The sequence below is a fragment of the Desmodus rotundus genome, chromosome 2, assembly GCF_022682495.2.
Source record: "Desmodus rotundus isolate HL8 chromosome 2, HLdesRot8A.1, whole genome shotgun sequence".
Classification (NCBI taxonomy): domain Eukaryota; kingdom Metazoa; phylum Chordata; class Mammalia; order Chiroptera; family Phyllostomidae; genus Desmodus; species Desmodus rotundus.
In genome coordinates this window covers 53,024,596-53,048,114 of record NC_071388.1, presented here as the reverse complement: position 1 = coordinate 53,048,114, position 23,519 = coordinate 53,024,596, and the positions used below count along the sequence as shown (strand labels likewise).

The window sequence follows — 23,519 nt, the reverse complement described above, 5'->3', positions numbered from 1 at the left end:
TACTAATATAGAAAATGTACATATCTACATAATAAAATATTAGTGATCTTTAGAATTTTTTATTATAAAAGTAAAAGAAAAGAGGGCAACATAAAAGTAGGAGGGTATTTGATGTCATATTTGAGAAACCAGTGCATCAATACATGGTTTGATAGAAGTAGTTGCAATTCTCAGTGAGTTCTCAAGTTGTTCATCAGATATTTTGGTTCTAATTTTACTCTTAATGCATTTTGTTCTTGAAAATAGTTGCTCACAAATGTAGGTGCTGCCAAATAGCAATGAAATGAATAAGGCGTGATTGTGCACACGTGCGTACAAATAGTGACAGTGTATGTATGTTTATTTCACTTGACATTGTGACACATAATCACACAAAAAAATCCCATACTGTTTTAAGTAAGTTTACAGTTTTGTGTTGGGCCACATTCATAGCCACCCTGGGCCACATGCGGCATGTGGGCTGCAGGTTGGACACCTCTGCTCTGCTACAAGTGGCTCATCCTCCAAAAGATAATTCCATTTTGCTTTTTGGGGGGTTCCCCTCTCATGCATTGGAGAAATCTAGGGAATGAATAGCTCAAAAAGATGGCTTAGAATTCATCTTCAACTAAAACAAAGAAAGAAAGGTGTGGGGTGACGCATTTTAGGAATGTGACCAGGAAAAGCACTGTAAACAGGATAAGGTTGTTATGCCTTCCCCACAGATACATTTCTTGTGATTTAGACTCATCCTTCTCTTCCTGGTACCAGGAAGGAGACAGCCTGACAAATAGAGGTTTTCTTAATGTAAATTTCCCCTACAAAAGGGTAATTACAGTCTATTTTCAGAGTTTATCCAGTGTGTGCTGTTTCTCAAAATAGTCAGCTCAAAATACTATTTATGCCAAAAAAGCATATTTTGGGAGGGCATATTTTGGTCTCTTATGCCTTCCGTAGGCTAGAAACCTGTGTACAAGTTATGTGCTCAAGAATAGCACCTAAACTATGAATTAACACATAATGGGGGGAAATGACATTGTGGGGGACTAGAAGGAGCTAGCCCTAGCTCTTAAGAGCTGAACGTTTAGTAAACACCTTATTTTTCACCTTACCAAAAAGTCCTTTCCCACATGATGATTGTATTAAAATTCCACTGTTAGAGCTTCATATCTTCAGCTTAAACTGTGACTTCCTGTGAGGTGATATATGGAAGTATATAATGTTTTTGTCTTAGTCCATTTGGGCAGTCATAAAAAAATACCATAGCCTGGGTGACTTAAACAACAACTGTTAATTTCTCACAGTTCTAGAGGCTGAAAAGTCCAAGATTAAGGTGCCGGCATATTTGGTGTCTGATGAGAGCAAGCTTCCTGGTTTGTGCATAGATGACTGTCTTCCTGCTGTCTTTACATGGTGGAGAGGATGAGAGAGCTCTCTTGGGTTTCCTTTATAAGGGCACCAATCCCATTCATGAGGGCTCCACCCTCATTACCTAATCACCTCCTAAAGCCTGCCTCCTAGTACCAACATCTTGGGGGGTTGATTTCAACATACGAATTTCAAGGCAGCCCAGATATTCAGTCCATTGTAGTTTTGCAATTAAACATATGGCCAAATCCTCTCTCTGCCACTTCTAACATTGAGACCTTGGACAAGTTAACTTCTCATGTTTTTCTTTATCTATAAAACAGGAATTAGCGATACCCGCTTTAGAAGATTGCTTTTCAAAATAAAGGAGAAGAAGTTATGTTTGGTGTTAGATGTGCTGTAAATAATTGCTCTGCTTAACATCTGCCCTTGAGAAGCTTGGTTCCCCCTTGGGAAGAAGTTTGCAGTGGGGATGATAAAGAACCTTCAATGGTGTGTTTAATGCACCATTTTTAAGGTGAATGCACCATTTGAAAAACTCGTCATTTTAATTTGAAATCAGGCTGTTTGGCATCTACTTTTTGCTGATTTCAGCACCTCTCCTCCACTCCCAGGCCCCCTCAGGTGTTCCTGCTGTGACTGCGGTTCTTGCTGACTCAGCCCTTCCCTGTCCTGCTTCCCCAGGCCTCTTGCTCTGGAGAGGACTTGTAATGGGGAAGCTGCACACACTTCAAAGCTAAGACACACAGGATAATGCAAACTCAGACACATTATAAGGCAAAAAGAAGCCTGTGGGGCTTCAATGCTCCTGTACATTCTGAGAGTTAAAAAGCACAGTTCGGTTTCTTTTGCCTTTAATTTAGAGATTGCCCGAGATTAGGATCAGTTCCAGATTGGTGGGATGTGGGATGGGGAGGGGAGAAATTCACTCTTGATGCATAGGTTTCCATCGTGTTTGGATGCTTTTTCTTTTGTGATTCTTGCCTGAGTACTGAGGAATGAAAATCCTTAGCGATTTGGGGGACCAGTCCCTCCTGATATCCACCTGTTCTCTTCCCTTCCCCGCTGATACGGAGTCAGTCTTAGAATGGAGTCCCAGTGTCATGGCCGTAGCTGCTGCACAGCTGGCGGGGGAGGCAGGTGACCCACACAAGAAAGGGAAGACCCGCAAGGGACCAACAGCCAAACCAAGTTATGCATAGTCAGTGAAAAGGCCTGGAGTCTGGGTGTCTGGGGTTAGGAGTGGGAAACCATATCTTTTGTCTTTTAACTGGGATCCAAGAGTGAAGAGGGTCAGGAGGAAGAATTAGGCCAGGACAACAGGCATTACCTGAAACTGTTCTTACTTTTCACAACTCCATGCTGCAAAGTCAAGTGAGGATGTATGGTTGTGTGCATCCTGATTCTTTATGATAAAGTATCATAAAGGCAACAGATGTAAGTTCATCTTCAAGAATCTTGTGCAGAAACGCAGGAGACTTTATAGCTATCAGGGACTGGGTGCTGTGGCAACTACCTGGAAAACCTAGTGGCTGTTACGTATTTGTAGCTAGTGAAGACATGTCCAGCTGTGGAGTGGGTGACCTGAGCTGGAAGATGGACAGCAGGTGGGATTTCATAGTTAGGAGCGAGTACCTGGAGCCATATTTCTTGGTTCAAGTGACACTTATGAGCTGTGTGATGTTGGGTGAGATAGTTAACCTCCCTAAACTTCAGTTTCCCCATTTGTAAAATGGGATATTCTAACTACTTTGTGGGGCCATTGTAAATGGAAATGCAATGAAAAAATACATGTGAAGCATTTAGAATAGTGCCTGGTTCCTAGTAAGTCCTCAAAATATATTAACTGTCAGTTTTGTTACCATTATTGTTATCAACAAAGTGGTGGACGCACCATTAGAATCTAGGGTTTGAGTTAAGTATTGCTACGTACAAGGTGTGTGACTTTGGGAAAATCATTAACTCTCTGAGCCTTGGTTCCACCTCTGTAAAAATGGGGTGTTTACCTTACAGGGCTGTTGAGAAGAAAAAATGAGAGACTATGTATGGAGGCTTTTTTAAAACTGTAATAATCTTATGAGAATGTTACATTGTTATTTTTTCTTAATTGTTATTATAATTAATCGACAAGTGGTAACTGGACCAGTCTATAAGGGAGGAAGATAGACCCTTCACTTCAGCCCTGCCTAAGTTATGGTGAGTGTGCACTCTCTTTTCCAGGGTAGCTGGTTACTTAGCAAGGCTTTCCTTATTGCACTGTCCACCTCAAAGTCACTGTTATTCCAGAGGCAAACACATGTGGCCGCCATCCAGGTCTCAGGGTGGGAAACTGGTGCGCCGAAAGCTTATGTGACTTGGTCATGACTGATGCGTGGCAGAACTGGTCTTAGGCCCAGGCCTTCTGACTCTGAGTTCAATGTTCTTTTCACAACCCCATGCTGCCGAGTTAAATATGTAGAATTATGTGAATATTTTGTTTTCAATTTCACTTAATTTCGCCTGGAGTTGTAGACACTGTCTACCTCCAATAAAATAGCAGTGACTATACCTGTCATTTTTGCATATATATAATGTTCACAACTGTGTATTTCTAACTTCTGGAATTTTAATTACTTAAGAAATATTCTCACAATTTCTCAGTGTTAATTTATGCATATTAAATTTTTCTCTACATTGTTCTCTTGCCATTTCTCTATAATCTAGTTCTTCTCCTACAAACTTTAATGCAAAATGTATGTTCCTGAGATCTACTATTTTTAACCACTGACATTCATTATATTAAGTATTGTATTTGGGGGACTATACTCAGTCTTGCAGTAATTTCTGAAAAGTATGAAAATAATAATACATTTGGACATGGCATGGGTTAACTATTTAACAAACACTTATTACTCATAGATTTTATATCAGACTTTTCTAATATTTTATCAAACTGAAAAATCATAACAAATCAGGGCCCTCAATTCTTAACTTTTCTGTTATTGTTGTTATTATTATTATTATTATCTTCTATCCTCAGCCAAGGACATGCTTATTGATTTTAGAGAGAGGGGAAGGGAGGGAGGGAGAAAGAGAAAGAACACTGATGTGAGAGAAACATCAATCAGTTGCCTCTTGCATGTGCCCTGACTGGGAACTGAACCCACAACCTAGGCATGTGTTCTGACTGGAAGTTGAACCTATGACCTTTCAGTTTATAGGACAATGTTCCAACCATCTGAGCCATGCTGGCCAGGGCACCTCATATGTTATTTATTACCTTTTATCCCTAACTTTTTAAAAGGTTCTATTCTATTTCAGATATTCATAGTTCTTTGTTGTGTTAAAAATATATGTGGTTTTTATCAGTGATTCTACTACATTTGTGGTATAATGACCTAAATAATCATTTTACAAGATCTTTATTTGAGGACAGGAAAATTTCCTTTTTTTAAGGAAGAACTCAAATAATCTCACAATTTTGCAAACATGGTAAAGTTTGCTCAATTTTCACTCAGTCTTTTTATATAATTTTGCTATGTAGATTAAAGCAAATGATCTCTAAACCTTTGTAACTTGCTTTATTAGTTTTTATCATACCCTAAACCTTTCCTCAGGCTTTGAAAAATGCAGAGTGAGGGATGCAAATGTGCTTGATTTTTGAGTTGTTTTTAAATTTAGTGTAACTAATGCTTCAGTGACTACCTGACTGTATAAGGCTTTTCCTATATTTTGAATTATTAAACAGGCTGGCCACTGGATAATAGATATTAAATATTTATTAAAGCGAATGTCTTATGAACCTTTGAAAAAATACTGTATAGCAGCAGACGAACAAGTGAAAATCAGTGGGGTAGGGATGAACTACCAAACACTGAGTATTTTGGGGACAAATGACTATTCATATGGGAGAAAAGTAAATTAGATTCCTATTTCACATCATATAACCAATGAACTTGTGATGGATTATTAAAAACTTAACTGTAAACAGCCAATAAAATAAAAGTTTAGGAGAAAGTACATTTATGACATCAGGATAGAGAGAGATTTCTTAAAGAAGTTACCAAAAGTTGAAATCATAAAGTAAAGATGGAATTTTACTGTATTAAAATGAAAAAATTTTACATGAAAGAGACACCATTAACAAAGTTAAAAGACAAGTTAAACAGTTTAAAGAAGTGAAAGAATAGAAGAATATACTTGAAATGTAAATAACCAGAACAAAAGAGTAACCAGATTTATTAAAGAACCTATTTAAAGAGAAAAAGTTATACTGGGCAAAAGACAAAATCCAAAAACTCACTAAAGAGATATCAAAAAAAGCCAATAAACAAGGAACCTATGCTCAGTTCCTTAGTAATGGGAAATGCAAAATAAACAATCACGTGATACCTGCTCATCCTTATCTGCCTGGCAAAACTTGTCAATATTGGCAAGAGTGTGGGGAAGTGCTCTTACACTGTCCTGTGGGAGTGGGAGTGGGTGTCATCACTTTAAAGTAATTTGGCAATGCCGAGTAGAGTTGAGATTCGTAAACCTTTTTATTCAGGAGTTCTACCTCTATTTATTTCCTTTTAAAAAAAACTTTTCTTTCCCTTAATTGACTCTAGAGAGAAGGGAAGGGAGGGAGAAAGAGAGGGAAAAACATTGGTGTGGAAGAGAAACATCAATTGGTTTCCTCTTGCACACACCACAACTGGGGACCAAACCTGCAACCCAGGTATGTGCCCTGACCTGGAACTGAACCTGTGACCTTTTGGTTTGCAGGATGATGCCCAACCAACTGAGCCACACTGGCCAGTGCTGCCTCTATGCATTTTCCCCTTCTAGAGAAACTTTCACATGTATACAAAGACTTCAGCATAAGAATATCATTTGCATTACTTTTAATAATAGTGAAAAATGGGAAATAACCTGACGTAATTCTCTTGTTAAAGAAGGGAAAAAAACAATAGTGATATCTTCATATACTAGAAAGCTACACAGCAGTTTATATGAATGGGCAAGAGCCACATGTATTAATATAGCTCAATCTTAAAATCAGTGTTGTAGGTAAAAAGAATGCAAAAGAGTATTTGTGGTCAAATTTCTGTAAAATTTTAAAATACACATACTGTATTTTTCGGACTATAAGATGCACTGGACCATAAGACATACCTAGGTTGTAGGGCAGGAAAGTAGGAAAAAAATACCGCTCCACCGCCGCCCTCCCCCCCATACCCAGCAAGCCAGGAATGCTACAGTCTGACTATAAGACACACCCCCACTTTCCTCCCAAATTTGGGGGGGGTGCATCTTATAGTCTGAAAAATACGGTATAATACTACTTGTTGCTATGGATACTCATATTTATGAAGTATAAGATCGAGTTATGGAAAGAACACTTTCAAACTTCAGGGTATTGCTTACTTCTGGCGGGGGTGTTAGGAGAGTCTTTAACTTTGATATGTCATTTAAAACGTGTTTAAAATAAAATTCAGAACATTATAATATAATCAAGGAGAGAAAGCTCTTGTTTAGGATTTCTAAGTTCAGCGGTGCCTCTGAGTGACCCAGTGACCTTTCACAAGTCCCTTAAAATTTCTGGGGGACAACATTAGGTCAGGGTTACAAACATTTTTTAAGCGCACGATCCCTTCATTCAAGGAAAACCCCCAAACTGTGCACAGTGCGTACAACAGGTGAGATCACAGCTGTTGAGGCAGAAACTGGAGGGCAGAGCCAGGGCACCGCAGGGCATCAGTACCCACTTCCTGTCACCACCACCCTCTCCCAGAGCCTGGAGGTCAGCAGAGGTCAGCCTGGAAACCACTGGATGGCTGACTGCTAAGGTATCTTCTCCCTCTGACAGCCAGTGTGACTGTCACACTAAGTATTTCTTAAACATGCACCTACGTGAGGTAATACTTATTTCTCGGACGAGTGCCTGCCACGTACCAGGGCTCTCTAGGAAACATCTGGAATGAATGAAAGAAGGCTTTTTACGGTGAAGAACCATCTCCTAGCATGGTTGGTTCACAGATTTGAATGTTGGGTGTAGGATTTCTCCCCAGTTTTACAAAATGTTAATTAATTGTCTTTTTGGCTGCTCCCATTACCTCCTCACCTCCCTAGACTTACCCCCACATCCCACCATTTCTGTCCTCCTTGCTCTCCTGCCTCCTCCTCTGTGGCCTGCATTCTTTTGTTTCCCACCTGGGGGCCCCTGGTCAGGTTGCTGACAGAGCCTGCCATGCAGCCCCCCAACCCAGGGCCCAGAGCCCACTGCTGCTGCGATCTCTCGCTCACTCTTTCCTCTACCCTTCGTACCCACTTCTGGGTTGAAACCAGTTGAAAAGGATCAACAACCACTTCGTAATGATGAAATCCAGAGGATTTCTGCTGGGTGTTCAAACTTCTTTCCTCAATTTTGACATCAGGGTAGGGTAGGTAGAGTCAGCTGCCCCTTCGTCATCCCCCCAGACAGTGAGGACCAAAAACACAGGTTCATTTTGTTTTTTATTCTTGCCTCTCTCTTCATGTTTTAAGTTTCAGATAAACAACGAATAATTGAGGAAAAGTATGTCCCAAATGCGGTAGTAGGATTATTCTGAAAAAGTGTTTTCTATCTGAGGTTACAATGTAACAGGGTGGCCTATACTGTCGTTTGCTCACTCTGGCAACCCAGGCACTCTGAGGAGGGAGTAGCCCCTCCTTCCGCCCCTCCCTGGCTTCCTGTGGCTCCAGCTTCATTCTCCTCCTTTTGTTCCTTCACTGTCTCCCTCCATGGTGGTTACGCTTCTTCCCTGTCCAGCATTCTGTCCCTGGTCCTCGTCTCTTTTCTATGGCACTCCCTCCCTCAGACTGCCCATCTATACTTGTGAAATCACTTATGCTGATGATTCTGGAGCATTTCTCTTTGGCCCTGACCTTTCTACCAAGCACATGTTTCCAAGTTTCTCCCAGATCCCTCACGCTCGGTGGGTTGAGGCCTCACTTAGCCCTCAGCTTTTCTCCCCCTTCCTACCTCTGCCAAGTCAGCTCCTCCCCTAGCACACGTGCTCTGTCACTCACCCAGGTGCAGGGACAGGGGTACCTTCTGGGGCTTTTCCTTTTCGCCTCTCCATTTCACCTGCGAGCCCTGCTGATCCTCCTGCCGCAGCCTGGTTTGTTCGAAGTAAAGAATTGCTGAATGAATGAACGTCTTCTGGGTTTGCTGTTTTCTTTCCATTCCATGACAGCCACCTTCAGTCACAGTATCATCACCGTGTGCTCGTTTTGGCATCTACCACCCGAGAGGGGCTCTCCTTCATCCAGGCCAATCTTGAGCTCCCTTCAAGGGAATCTACCCAACACATCTTATTTTTTTAAAAAAGAAAATGCCTTTATTTTTTGAGTAGACAGTACATTTATGTGGCTCAGGGTTCCACAGGTCCAAAAGGGTGTGCTGGAATCTTGAAGGGGTCATTCAATACCTCTTTTGCCCACCTGATTTTGTAACTAGTTGAGACATAGATTCAGGAATGAGAAAGATGGAGATCAAAACCTGGATGAAATAGACTGGCTTATCATCTTTCACTCCTGAATCAGAAAGACTTACCCATCCAGTCACAGACCTGCTGGGCTCTGCTCTTGTAAAAGCTGAGGGCTGGAGGGGCCAGGCACATGGGTTTTCAGTAAGCAGGCTGATTCCATCATGGGGCGCTGGGGCAGTGCTGAGTGGCACTCTCTCAATTCTTTTTCTCTAACTCACTGATCAGAATAGTCACTCCCTTTCCTGGGGTGGGACCAGGGCCAGGAGTGTTCCATCCTGCACAGTGCTCCCCCACTGGCGTGCTGATTCAGGGTTACAGGTGCACCACGGGGTTTCAGCTGCTTTGGCCTCAGGCCCAGGACGGTCAGAGCCTTAGTCTCAACTTTTCAGCCCTCCATAGCCTCTTAAGTTCCCTTATTTCCCCCATGGACTCAAGACAACCGTTTCCTGTGTGTCACTGGCACAGATGTTGGGGTGCACCGCTCTGAGCAGTGGTCCCTGTGTTGCCATAGATATAAAGATAGGACAGAGGAAGTCGCCCTCACTAAGTGCACACAGAAAATCCTCCCGTTCCCACCCCTTTCCTGCCATTAGGTTCTCCTCCTTAACCTTCCAGGAGGCAACCAATAGTATGTATAACTATGTACATATGTATACAAGTAAATGATAGACTCCCCCTTTTTTACACAAATCATGGAATAGGCCAAATGCTCTAACAAACTACCCACAAGTCTCAATGATGTAACACAATAAACGTTTATTTCTTGCTCATGTCTGGACCCAGTGAGAGGAGCACTACAGTGTCCTCCAGGAGCCATTAATTGTCATAGTGTCCTTTAATCTGGTGGCTCTGCCGGCCCTTACGGATGTGAGACTTCTGCCAAATGCTCTCCGTGAGCCAGCAAAGGCAGGGAGACAGAGAGCACTGAAGATCTAGGGTTTTAGGGGGCAGGTCGGAATGGTCTCCATGGCGTCTGTCCACGTTCAGTTGGCCAGACCTTTGTTGTATGGCCCCACATGACCGCGAGGAAGTGTAGTCTACGTGTCTGGGCAGGAGAAGAGGGACGTGGGGTGTGGGGGGCCCATAGCAATTTCTGTCACACACGCCAGAATGCTGTTCTACGCCTTGCTCTTTTGGCTTGACCACAAATTTTAGCAGCAACCATATCAGTTCCTAGGCCTTCTGACAGCTGCATAGGAGTCAGTTTTACAGACTGCAGCAGAATTTCTTTAACCAGTCCAGGGCTCAGTCATCCTCAGTGCTTTCTTTCTTTCCCCATTCTTTTACCTGCAATGAATGTTCTTGTCCTTTTGTCTTTCCACACACGTGCAGGTGTATCTGCAGGACAGATTCTCAGATGACACGCTGTTCACGAAATGGTGTGGACACTTCCATACCCATTGCTAAATAGTCTACTAGAAGTTACACAGACTGATACTCCCAATAGCCATTTCATTGTTTAATAAATACAGGTTAAATCCATCTCCATTGTTTCAGGGGGAGGTTCACAGTCTGTGTAGTGCCCACATGCCCACGTGCCAGGCCTCTTAACCTCCTCTTCTATCCCTCAAGAACCCTAAGTTTCTATTTCTATTCCCCAAACATGCCCTGTGCCTTCTGTCCTCAACACATTATTCCAGAAGTTTCTTTCATTTTAAATTCAGGTACAGTGAATACTTCTTGAGAAACAAACAGGGCTGGTACCAAGTAGAATCCTATGAACTTATCTTTACATTTAATCCACAAAAGCAACTCTAAGAAGTAGGTCTTTGCATGTCCATGTTGCAAATGGGGAAACTGAAGTTCAGAGAGGTTAAATAGACCATGGTCACTTAATCAGTATCTGGTATATTTTCATCAGATACTCTGAATCTATTCTTTCTCCCTCCCCAGTGCTTCTCACGGCAAACCATATCCTGTGCAGGGAAAGGAAATGCCCACCCTTGAGCTATCTCAGCATCCTCAAGCTGCCTGCCCCGAGGAAGTCTCAATTTCTTTGAAGTCTCCTATGTGTGTTAAAAATACACACACACTTGAATTTCACTTTTTAATATACTGCATTCATTTTAATATTTAAAATATTTCAAATTACTTGCTCTCATGTACAACTAAAACTCCAGGAAGCTGCCAGTTTCCTCTGTGGCTCGAGAACCTGGCCCACGGCCCCCAGGACAGACAAAGGAGCAGAGTTCTGTGTGTTGATGCTCTACGGATAGTCTCCTACCCATCCTTCAAGACCCAGCTCCCATGCTGTTTCAAGGTCAAGCACCCCTGTAGGGCCAGCAAGCCCAGATTGGTGGCTCTGTCCTAGAGAACCACTATAGTTTAGCCCCCTGCCTCGTACTGATATTGCACAGTGTCCTTTTTTCCTTTCAGCCCACCTATCACATATCTTGAAGTACTTTTCAGCAGAGAAGGGCTTTGTTCAACTTTTAACGAACAAAGCACTGCAGATGATGGAATACATCATTGTGTTAACCACTTTTACTTTTCCAAAGGACTTAGGAATTGCTGAAATAATGAAAGCCTACTTCTGAGTCTCAAATTCCCTTAAACACACTTAAGTCTTGCTTTTAGCAATTGTGTTCGCTTGGTGTTCCCTCTGAAAGAACACAGTTAGCTTGCCCACGCATACACACCCCATTCCCAGTGACTTCCCGTCACACTGACTGACACAGGGCATGCCATTCGTTCTGGTCCTGTCTCCAGAAAATGGGGATAATTGCATTTGCCAGCTACCACTCAGGAATGTTGTCAGAGTGGATGAAATAATGTTTTTCAAGTGCCTCTTTGGAAGTAATATGCCACATAAATCCCAGTCCTCGATATAAGTTGTTATTTTAGTGCTTCCTTATTTAGTAGCTGTGTAGGACACTGATATTTCTTCCCAGATAAGTCATATTGAGTTACTGGATACCTTAATAATCAGGCCCAGACAGAATTGTGTGTCTATTCCCTTCAGGTGAACTTGAGGATGAAACTGGGTACATGTTCTTTCGACTCTTGGAAGTTTGCAAGTTGATTATCTCTGTGAACACAGGACGAGGCCACGGCTAACCTAACCCTGCTGTATGTATGAGATAACAGGTGGCACTCCTGCATCCTGGGGACCATAGTGACATTTTTGTGTCCGCCATATTATCTGGATTTAAAAAATATCAAAACCCACTACTTAAAAACCTCACTGCTTTTGTGAAGCATCCATAAATCTTCCATCTGAGAGTCTCAGGTCTGTTGCTCCAAATTAGCCACACCTTGTACAGGGTGGTAGACTGTCTAAAAACTGAATGATAGGACTTTTAAATTAGCAACTGTTTATAAATGTAATGTCCAATAGCAGCTAGACACCGATGTGAGAATAAAAATAATTCACTTCTTCAATGCTAGCTTATAGTTTAATTATTCAGTAACTCGTGTGGCCAGTGTCTCCATAGCATGTGGGGCAGTTACAGAACATTTCTGTCATCACACAGAGTTCTACGAGATGGTGCTGGTCTGTGAGATTTATATCTCAAACAACTAGTGTCTTCAGCTGAAATAGTTTTACCTTTCGCCCCCTGCCATTTACCCTTGTCTTAGATATTTCCCCCTTACACTGTAATGAAAGATTTTAATTGTTTGGGCCTTCAAGCAGTCTCGTCTCCAAGGCCATGGTTTGAACACGGGGAGTAGGGCATGTGGGCCCACCATCTGGAGGTTGGTGCACTGCAGACCCAGCCATTTCTGAGAAATTGTCTGGGTTTGGAGTCGCTCCCAGAACTCTGATTTAGCAGCGCTAAGCTTACAGCCAGTCTGAAAGCGACACAAATCTGTTTTGTATATACAAATAAATCCTCGTGCGCTGCACGCCTTTCCCAGCCGCCAGTTTCCTCTGGCTGCTCCAGAAAACACAACTCGATAGCACATTAGTTAACCTGCATGCAGGGAATGGGCATTCTGCTTATTGAAATGTTCTGGCTGAGTGATCCGCCTGATTTTTGCAGAAAAACTGCCGAGGCAGGGATTCTCTCTCCAAGATGTGATGTTGCACCACCGGAACTCTGTCTTCCACCCGATCGCAGCTGCACGGCCTCTTCCCTCCAGCTCTCAGAAATACATCTCTTTGCTAGATCTTTCAAATGTGCAATTGACATACTCTCCAAGAGGCCTCATAAAAATAAGTCAACAAGGCTGTTTCATATTATTTTAGAAAAAAGAGTAAACTTAGAAGTAAAAGTAAGATCTTTGCCCAAATTTGACAGTTATAACCTTCAAGAGTTCCTGATAACAGGCAGTTTTTTTCAAATAGTAACTTTGAAATATTTAATCACATATTTTATTTTCTTTAGTAATAAATTCTTTAAAATGCTTAAGAAATGGCAAAGCTGTTACAGGGCTTTACAAATATTAATTTATTTAGTTTCTATAACCACCTTAGAATTAGATATCACAATTATTATAGTCATTTTAAGAATGAAGAAACTGAGGCAAGGAGAGATGGATGAGCCATCACTGACCTACCTGAATGTTCACTGTACATGTGGTCGAGTGTGGGGGGGCTCCACCAGCAGGGCCGCCCCTCCCCCCCACCTCCCCCACCCCCCGCCCCAGCTGCCAAGGATGAGAGTAAGTCTACCAAGACATGATCTGCTTGGGGAGGAAAGGTGGCCTATCTCTCAAAGGAGAAGGACCAAGAGCCTTTTCCTCAATGGGCTTTTATTGGGTTCAATTTGCACAGGAATACAGGTAAAGCTCATCAGTCATTGTCAGGCAGTAAGGATCAAACAATAGATAACAAACAAAGAACTCTGAGGGCTTATTCTGAGTCAGGGTCAGTTAGCTAAAGGGCTATAAAACTTTGGGAAACAAACTCATTTCATGCTTGGGCCCTTATCAGCAAACTGAGGACATTCTTAGCAAAAAAGGTTTCACAGGGTTTTATATATTCTTTCTTAGGCCTGTTCTCCCCGGGGAATCCGCTGTTTCCAGCACAGGACTGCACTGCCCTCTGTCATTATTTCAGGCTTAAGTCAGGCAGGGGAAGTAAAGCAGCCAAGAGATTAGGAGACTTCTTGCAGACAGAATGAGGACTCAGGCTATTTCAAAGCCGAGGGCCGAGGGTCCATCACCCCTTTTTTCTATAGCCCCCCAGTTCCTTCCCTGAGGCCCTCTTTATGGCCATGCCTGTCTTAGGTCATCCCTCCCTTGAAGAATCTTACCCATCATTGGCTAACTGATTAGGCTCAGGGTCAAGCAGGGTGAAGTAAAGTGGGCAGAGGCGGCACCCCTGCCAGGGAGATAAGCTTTGTCTCCTTAATGGCTTATGGTCCCAAGGTGTCTCACTCAGCCTTAGCCATGGTTTCAGCTTCTGAAACCCAGCAGGGTGTTTCCCAATAGTCGAGCATCAGTGGATGAGTACCTAGGTCTATGAGAGGGTTCTTCCTTCTTCCACCACCCCTTCCTACTATTAGATGAGTAGAGTGGAGGGGTCAGCTTGGGGACGGGAGAAGAGGGACTCTGGCAACACTCAGTTTGGTCCAAATTAGAAAACGGAGTCAATTTGAAAGGCTTTTCTTAACTTCTATGTAATCCACACTTACGATGTGTGAAGATATTATGGATATATACATAGTTCATTTCATCTGAATAGATGTGACTCTCCAAAGTAATTTTTTTTTCAATTTAGAAAATATATTTTGAACAATGAGCTAGCACTAGCTGGGATGGAAGCAACACAGAACTGACAAAGGCATCGTTATGATCCTGGATAAGTTCCCACTTAAGCGGGAAACAGACAAACACAAAACAGTCATTACATAACGTATCTTGTAAGCACGTATGCTGTATGGAAGGCCCAAGGTGCAGAAAGAGCATAGAAGAGAGAAGGGTCAGTTTTGAACAGGAAATCAAAGCATGAGAGAGGAGTAGCTTTCAAGATCCACCTTCAGAGATGAGTAAGAATTCAGGCATAAAAGGGGGAGGAAATTAGAAATTATAGTTGTGAAGTGTGAAATCGTACATCTGAAGATTTTGATGAGTACCGTACTGGTCAGAAGGCCTTGATGGTAAAGTAATGAATGCAGTGTGTGTGCGCCCGTGTGTGTGTGAGGGGGGTGGGGAGGGGGCAAGGGTGAAGAGAATGATTCTAAGGAAGGTTTAAAGATTAAATGTTTTCATTTTCAGACTACCCAGCAAATAGCAGATACTGGCTTCAAAAATTTCTACAACTCATTTCATTGTACTTCACACCAAGTAAAATATTTTGTGACCAATTTTACTTTGGCATTGAAATAAAAGCCAATAAACTAGAAAATCCATTTTCACTTTAAAATGTGTTTTTTTCACAGAGGCTAAAAATATTTTAAACTTTGGAATGGGATAAAGTAGGGAAAATATTTTATTTGGCAAAAATTTAAATAAATTTTTGTCCAAAGCTAAAATGTTTGAGCACTACCAATTCCTTTTGACCAGAAAAATAAAACAAAGTGGAGTAAAAACATTTAAAACATGGGGAATAAAAAACTAAGAAAAATAAAAGGAAAAAGTTTTCTTTGTCCAGAGAAGTTTCATTGAGGCTTGTTGTCATCGTTAGCCATGGAATGGAGTAGAGGCTTTACACTGAAAATACTACTTTACAGTTATATTGCACTTGTGAATGGCCAAGTTGACATTTTCACTTATTTTCATCTATGCTAATTTAATAGCATGTCAATCTGTTTCATGCAACATTAGAGAAGGTGATATAACTGTATTTTTAAAACACATTTCTTTTGCGTGGCCCAAAGGAGCATCTCTCTGACTGTTCCTTGTGTTTTCTGGCAGATGACATTTGATCCAGAAATCTTCTTCAACGTTCTGCTGCCACCAATTATATTTCATGCAGGATACAGCCTGAAGAAGGTAAACGGACAGTGATCATTTTCCTCTTCCACCATTAACTAGAGAATATCACCTGCGGTGCTTAGAAACAGTCATTCTGTGGGTTTACCTATTTGGTAAGAATGTCACTGTCTTAGATCGTGTGATGCAGATTGAAATCTGACATGTTTGCCGTTCTAAACCTGCTCTGGCCAGTACACTGGCCGTTAGCCACGTGCAGCGTTAAGCCCTTGAAATGCACTAGTCTGAATGAAGATGTGCTTTAAGTGTAAAATATACATTGGACTTCTCAGACCTAGTATTAAGAAAGAATGTAAACTATCTCAATAATGTTTTATATTGATTTCATGTAGAAATGGTAATGTTTGAGGTATATGGGTTTCATAAAATATATTATCAAAATTCATTTTGCTTTTTAAAAACATTTTAACATGGCTACTAGAAGATTTTAAGTAACGTACATGGCTTACATTATATCTCTGTTGGACATTGCTATTCCAGATGGCTGTAATCACAGAGCTGGCTGTTAATAACATTGGGTTTATCCAGCAGGGTGAGAGCTCATTCGTGCTTGGTTAACACTCGGCTGGGGACACTCAGAGAGGAAGACCAGTTCCAGTGCCGGTGCTCTTGCCTGCCATTACTTGGGTCCAGCCTGCACGCGCACGCCTGTTCCATTAGTAATCGTGTGACAGCTGGAGTGCTGGCAGCCACTGTGCCTCAGAGCAAGGCTCTGGCCTCTCCGAGTGTTGGGGGACTGAGGCACGCAGGCTGCTGTGCTGCTGCCCGCCCCCACGTGGCATTCCTGGGCCCTCCACCTTGGCCTGTCAGCTCTGGTGCCAGGTGCCAGGAGCTTGCTCAGCGCACGCCTGGTTCTTTCCTGGATTCAGGCTCCCTCTTGCTGTCACTTCTGGCTGCGCAGGTCCCACTGGCAGGACCGGAAGGGAGTTTTCCCCAGCAAGCGCTGGAAAAGATTGAGAAGGCTGAACTCATTCAGGCCATTCTTCCTCAACCCCAGTCCCAGTATTAGCTGTCATTTTGTATGAGTCTTGAAAATAAACTGCCGTAGGTGATTAAAGTGTTGTTTCACTACACTCAGAAGAAATATGCCAGAAATCCAATAATAAAAGTCAGAAGGCAACTTAAATCTTTTGGAATAGTATTTTTAAAATGGAAAGGGTCCCAACAACAACAAACTTTTCCAAAAGCTCTCTTTTCAGAGCCCTGCATGGACATGGTTCAGTCCTTCCCTTTGTCTGAGGTCTCGCCAGGCCTGCGAGTTCTTTCTCGAATCTCTACTCCGTCATCTTCCAGGTGTCTTCTCCCCTTACTTTGCTGAGATACCTCTGTCCTTTGCAGTATAGATTGGGTGAGAGTTATTGTGCAGCGAGACCAGAAACTGAGGCTCCAACAACAAAATCTGCCTACGCGGTGAGGGAAGGGAGAGGCAGTGAAATGCATACATTATTTTTATTTCCTGTGATACTAAGAAAAAATGCTAATGCTCTCTATATATGTATATAATTATATATATATATAAATATATAATGTACATATATTTTTTCTCCCCAGAGACACTTCTTTCAAAACTTAGGATCTATTTTGACATATGCCTTCTTGGGAACAGCCATCTCCTGCATCGTAATAGGGTAAGTGATTCGAAGCCCAAGTTCCATGAGGCCGGTGGGCTGGCAACCTCTGGCAGGAATCTCACACTTCCCGGACTCACAGCGGCTGGGTGAATTGTCTATTCTTTTTTCAGCATATCGCATTTTTACACATTTTTCTGATTTCACTTCCAAGCCTTCTGACCAACACAAGGTTTCACATGAAAGCAAACTGAAATCTGATTGTTAGATTTTCTCTGTGAGTTTTGGACTTCTGACTTAGGGAATGTGGAAAACTTGGCTTGAATGATGTGAAGCACATTGCATTTTTCTTTTTTCTTTTGGCTTAAATAACACAGATAAGCACACTGCATTCTTTTTCCATCTCCTTTGAGAGACGCTATCTGCATTTGACAGGGGTACAACAGCAACCACCTGTCAAAGGTTTTCTTTCTAAGGGAAAGTTTGCAGGAGAGCAGTCTAAGACAGACATCTCCAAATACCAGCGGAGTTGTTTAACGAGGGGATGGCTTTTCCTTGATACGCTGTGGCATACAGACTTGTTTCTGTCTCATTATATGTTATTGATATTGCTGGTGAATCTTAAATCCAACTATATAGACTCTGGCTTGCAGCTCATCATAAAGCAAAATGTGGTACAAAATGATAAAGCCAATCCAATTCACTTATAATTTTATCCAACATGGTAAATCTCCACTGCAGAAAACATATCCAGATGCTCTGACTGATGATGGGGATGTCAACTCCACCCTTGAATTTTACTGCATACAACTGTTAAGTCCCTAACAACAAACTGAACGTGACAACACACGCTAGTTGCTCATCCAGCCCTTCCCTTATGAATGGTTAGTGTGTCACTGGAAGGCTAAGGATTTGTCACTACTTGTATCTGAAAGCAAGAGGTGGGGTATGTTGAATGCTCTGTTACATTTTTATTGATTCAAGCCCGGAATAAATCAGGCTCCCTTATATGAAAATGTCCAGTGTGTTTAGAGGAAGCTAAAGATTTTCATACCTGAAGGTGGAGGCTTGCAGGAAGGTGGGCTGGGGAGCCTCATCAGGTCTGGACACCTAAGGGATTTTACACTGTGAATGAGAGGCACAGTGGGCCTGATCCTTCTTAAAGCATGTTCAGGGGAGGGCCTTCTGTTCCGTGGGTCAGCCATAGCTAAATATTCAAATTTCAAAGTTGGCAAGGGCCTTAGAGATCTGTGTAATTAAAGCCCTTGTTCTGAAGAGGAAGAAAGTAGCATCTTGAAAGGCTAATTAATCATTTTAATTATCACGGTCATGCGGTCAAGACAGAATTCAGAACTTCGGCTTCTGACCCAGCAGGTCTTACCATCATCCCTTCTTCTTAGAGCAGTTTCTCTTGAGTTTCTATACATCCCTATAGATTGTTCCTACACATTGATGGGAGGCTCTGAGAGGTGTGGACTATCAATAAGTGTTCATTTATAGCAAAGATTGATCTTTATCCATTCTGTAATATAGGCATCTGAAAGTTAAAGTGGATCCAAGTCCTATTCAACTTTTGGAATAATCAGTTTCCATTATTTCCCTGTTTCCTTTGTGTAACTGATTTCAAGTATATTTAAGTATATGCATTTATACAATATGCATTGACTCTCATGAAAAATATATAAATCTAATTTTGAGTGTGACAATATATAATGTGTGTGCATGCATGTGTGTAATATAATTGAATTGTTTAAAAAAACTTCAAGAAATCTGGTGATATTCATTTTCTGGAGTTGAGAACGTCTTCTAATTGATTGTAAGAGTGAAATCAATGATTTATATTGGAAAGTGATTTGAATAACTTTTAAACCCATGTTATTTGTTTGAACTGAACGTAATCTGAATGACAAGTACCTGTAGGGAGCCTTCTTAATGTGGCTCATTAAAGTGCAGAGGGATTGATTGATAGTTTAAAGATTTGGGGATCGTTACCTAGCAAGGTAAAGGAAGCCATTGGAGAGCTTTAGCTTCAGGGTGAGAAGGTCAGATTTACACTTTAGGAAGGTCATTCTAGTGAAGGACCAATTTTAAAGTGGGGAAAAGATTTCAGCCAGGGCGCCACTTAAGGTGCAAGTTCCATAGACTAGGTTAGAAGTGGTGAGGGCCTGGCCTCAGGCAGCAGCAGTAAAGGTGGATGTGCTGTCAGCAGCCAGTTGAAATCCTGAGAGAAAATGGGGCAGGTGTGTGTGGAGTGAGAAAGAAAAGTACCTGGGCAACAACACTACTTGGAGAGTTGCCCATAAAAGACCAAGAACCACTGGGCCCAAGAAACAGGAAGATAACCATCAGGGGGCATGTGTCTGGAAGTCAAGGGAAGAGGTTGAGGGAGGATGGATGGTGTTTGACGTGGGAAAAGTCAAGTGGGATAGGAACTGGCGTATCCATTGGATTCCCCCAAGGAGGTGATGGGTGAGTTAGCACTTATCCTATGGCAGAAATAAGGGGAAAATAGTGGCAAGTCTAATTGTTTTGGGTACTGTGTGATGAGAAGCAAAGATTTATGTTTATGCTGTTTTCTCCAGATACAATTTCAGAACTTCTGAAGGAAAGGCACAAACTTAAATTCAGACCAAACTGACACTTTCATAATTTGTGACTACCATTGACCTTAGAAAATGACCTGTTATATTTTTATTTTAAGTTAATGCTAATAAAAACAACACGACATTTACTGAGTGCTTGGTAAGTACTATGCCTATTTTAAAAGTACTTTACATGGATTATTTCATTTAATCCTCAAAATAATCCTGTTAGGTAGATACTATTATTACCCTTACTTAACAGTTGAGACAGCTGAGGATTAGAGAGAATGACAGAAGGTAAGAATAGAGCTAGTATTAGCAACTAAATAGTTTGGCTCCCAGGTCAACATTCTTAATGCCCAAAATGTATTTACTTCTATGTATTATAAGCAGTAAAAGTAAAGTGTAATTAAAGTAAAAAATACAGTTGTGTAAATCAGTGATCATTTACTAACATGCCACATCTTTCTTCATTAGGTCTGTGGGAATTCTCACAGACAAAGATTTTTATTTGGAAATCCCATCCAAAAGGAATTCACATTTGTAAGAAGAAGGAATGTCTGAGTTTATGCAGATATACTTGCTTGATATGGGCAGGCAGGAGGAGGGATTCAGGACTGTGGGTTAGACTGGACCCTGAGAATAACTTCATAGAGCAGGGAGAATCTGGGTAGTCATTGGATGGAGAGGGATGAGGTAGTTGGATTTTTCATGCCATCCCTTGCATTAGTCCTGGTGGGTGTGGTTAACGTTGTGCCAGGCTCCAAGCTGGAGAGCAGTTTCAGAGAGCGGTGTAAGGGGATGTGGGAACTGAAGTGCTGGAGAGTCAGCTGACACACAGCCGTGAAGCCCAGGGTTAGAAATTTACAGGACCCTGCAGGCCATGAGGACTGATGGAGAGTCGTGAGTGAAGACTCAGCCAGTGAGCCGTGGTCTTCTGCAGGGAAAGACTGTGTCTGTGCAAACTGCAGGCTGGGCTTTACGCTGCACTCTAATGCTTTGTGGGAATCGAGATCACTGGGTCCACTCAAATGAAAGAGTTCTTAATTAAGTTTTGTTAACTTCACATCATTTCAGAAATTCGACCCAAACCATCTACTATTATATTTAATATTACACAGGAAACTTTAACAATATCCCTTCCAGTAATAAAATCAGAGAAACCTTTAAACCATTTTAAGGATGTACTGTTCTTAAAGAATTCAAATACCTTTTCCAGTCCTCTCCTCCATTTGCTACTTAAGAAATACCTCACATTCATCTCTGGTTTTGTATTTTTTTTAAAACTCATGTATTTGAAGTGTTCTCTGTTCCTGTGCTCCGTCTTTGGGAACTCTTCTCTGTCTTTGAGCCCCCGCCCCACCCTTTCGTGCCGCGGGAATGCGCCATCACAGGGCGGCCCAGTGCTTCCTGTCGCACAGGCATCTTCCCCTGGGAGCTAATTAGTTTTCAGTGAAGCAATGAAAATGATCTTTATCATGTTTTGTGTATGTGGAATTTTTAAAAATGCCATAATTTCCCAGATATTTGGAGAAAGAGACATGGATCTAGATGATGAAGAACAGGCATTTATTTTTAAAGTTGCTCATTTTTTAAACCTCATTCCATGTGCCGGACACTGACTTGTGCTTTTTACACACATTATCTCATTTTGTTCCCACAATGCCCTATGGGACAGGCACTGTTTTTATTTTACAGAGAGGGGTGCTGAGTTCGAGACTCGCCCAAGGTTACACAGTAAGGAAACAGTAGTAAGTAGCAGAGTCAGTCTGACTGCAGAACACACACCTTTGACCCCTCCCAACACGCTACTTTACTGCTCTTGTAGTGTTTACAACAGATACCTCCATCTGTCAGGCCAGCCAAGCCCTCACTAATTTCAGAATTTTACAGTTATCATTATGGCTAACTATGAAAAATCTGAATATCTAAGACTGAGCTCTGAGTATAATTGTAAAGTAGAAATGGAACCTGTCTTTTCTCATTGAAGATAGTTGGCGGGGTGGTGTGAATCACTTTCCTTGGTTAAAGTTGTGGGACTTGGGGTAACTCACTCTGGAAATCCTGGGTTTGGAAACGTTAGGCTGTTCATGTCATTCATACCAACATACAGGAATGTTTATTTCTCTGCTATGGGCCTTAACATACACAGGACAGAAGCTGTGCCAAACACTCCGTCCTTGTGTCCATGAGGCGTAGGAGTGAGGGGCCCTTGGAATCTCTCTCTCTGCTCTCTTGCGTCATTGTGCCCCATGACGTGGGGACCTTCAGGCCTAAGTACCCTTGGCTCTGGTTCTAGAATTGCTGTTGCTCTGTTCTTAAGGAGGAATAAGTTTGGTGAGTCTTAAGAGTCGCAAAATGCTGACTTCTAAACTTGGAAGAAGGGACATTTGCTAGTGTAGAACCAAAACCTGAGGAGGTATATATAGTTCATAGAGGCTGAGCACAGCCTCGGTGTTTAAGTTCAAACCCTGGGAAGAGAATGACTTCGAGTGGAATTCTTAACTCAGGAAACATGGACCCCGAGATGATAGAAGGATGTCAGGGAGGCGGTGAACCGCCTTCGAGTGCACATGAATTTCTCACGGGAGAAAGTCTGAATAGATTTCAGTTTCATAAACTTTTTCTAGGGAATCACAATTTACAGAACACAAAGAACCAGTATGTTTTTCATGAGTCTGCACGAAGACACAGTTAGGAAAAGAAGGATTTTGCATATCTCCATATATAACTAGAACTGCAGAATTCTCTACGCTGCACTCATGGTGACCGTAACGTCTGCAAATATGCATCCTCTTATTTCATTGTGCACTGTAATATAATAACAATAAGCCAGTTATATTATGTATTTGTGTTCCTAGACTAGGCAGCCACCCTCTATATGTACCTAAGCGTAGAGTGCCACATGGAAGGGCCTACAAATAAATATTTATTTTTATAAAATAATACCAAATAATTTTCCAAAGCAGTTGCACCAATTTTTGGCAATCTAATAGAAGTATATGGTGGTCTTCATTTGTATTTCCCAATAGTTAATGCAGTCGATTATGATTTTTTATTATGATGTCTGCTCCAACTTTTCATACATTTTTCTATTGAGTGTTTTATCATATTTTATTAATTTTCAAGATTTCTTTATATGTTTCACATGTTAATTCATGTTCAGTTGTATCTATTGCAAATATTTTCTCCCAGTTTGTGAATTGTGCTTTTACTTTGTTCATGCATGGTTTTTTAATGAATAGAAGTTCTTTAATTTAATGTAGTCAAATTCAAATTTTTTTTCTTTTATGGTTAGCATTTTTGTATTTTAATAAATCCTTTTCTAGCCCAGAGTCAGAAATACATTTTCTTCTATAGTATTTTAAAATTTTGCCTCTTGTAATAAGTTCATTCTCTGGAACTGATTTTGTGTATGATATGAAGTAGATTCTGTTTGATTATACTGATGACTTTCATTTTGAGAAACTCTGATTCTTTTATTACTTGTCTTTGTGTGTATTTTAATAAGAACAATTTGGGTTGGCACCAAGGGTGTATTTGCCAGTGTTCCCCAGTTAATTCTCATCAACAACAAAGCCCTGGCTTTTTCTGCTCTCTTTTCCCATCTATAGTCACCCTCTCTCTCCTTCCTTCCCTCTGCCTTCCCC

The 23,519-nt window shown here is 41.5% G+C and overlaps 1 protein-coding gene across 1 annotated transcript in view; it reads left to right on the top strand.

Moving 5' to 3' along the window:
* The window catches only part of SLC9A9 (solute carrier family 9 member A9), a 520,093-nt gene that overhangs the window by 29,345 nt on the left and 467,229 nt on the right, over positions 1 to 23,519 (top strand). The window contains exons 3-4 of the mRNA XM_024556352.4: positions 15,642 to 15,719; positions 17,271 to 17,347. Coding sequence (XP_024412120.2) covers positions 15,642 to 15,719; positions 17,271 to 17,347 — 155 coding nt within the window. The remainder of the gene's footprint in view (positions 1 to 15,641; positions 15,720 to 17,270; positions 17,348 to 23,519) is intronic.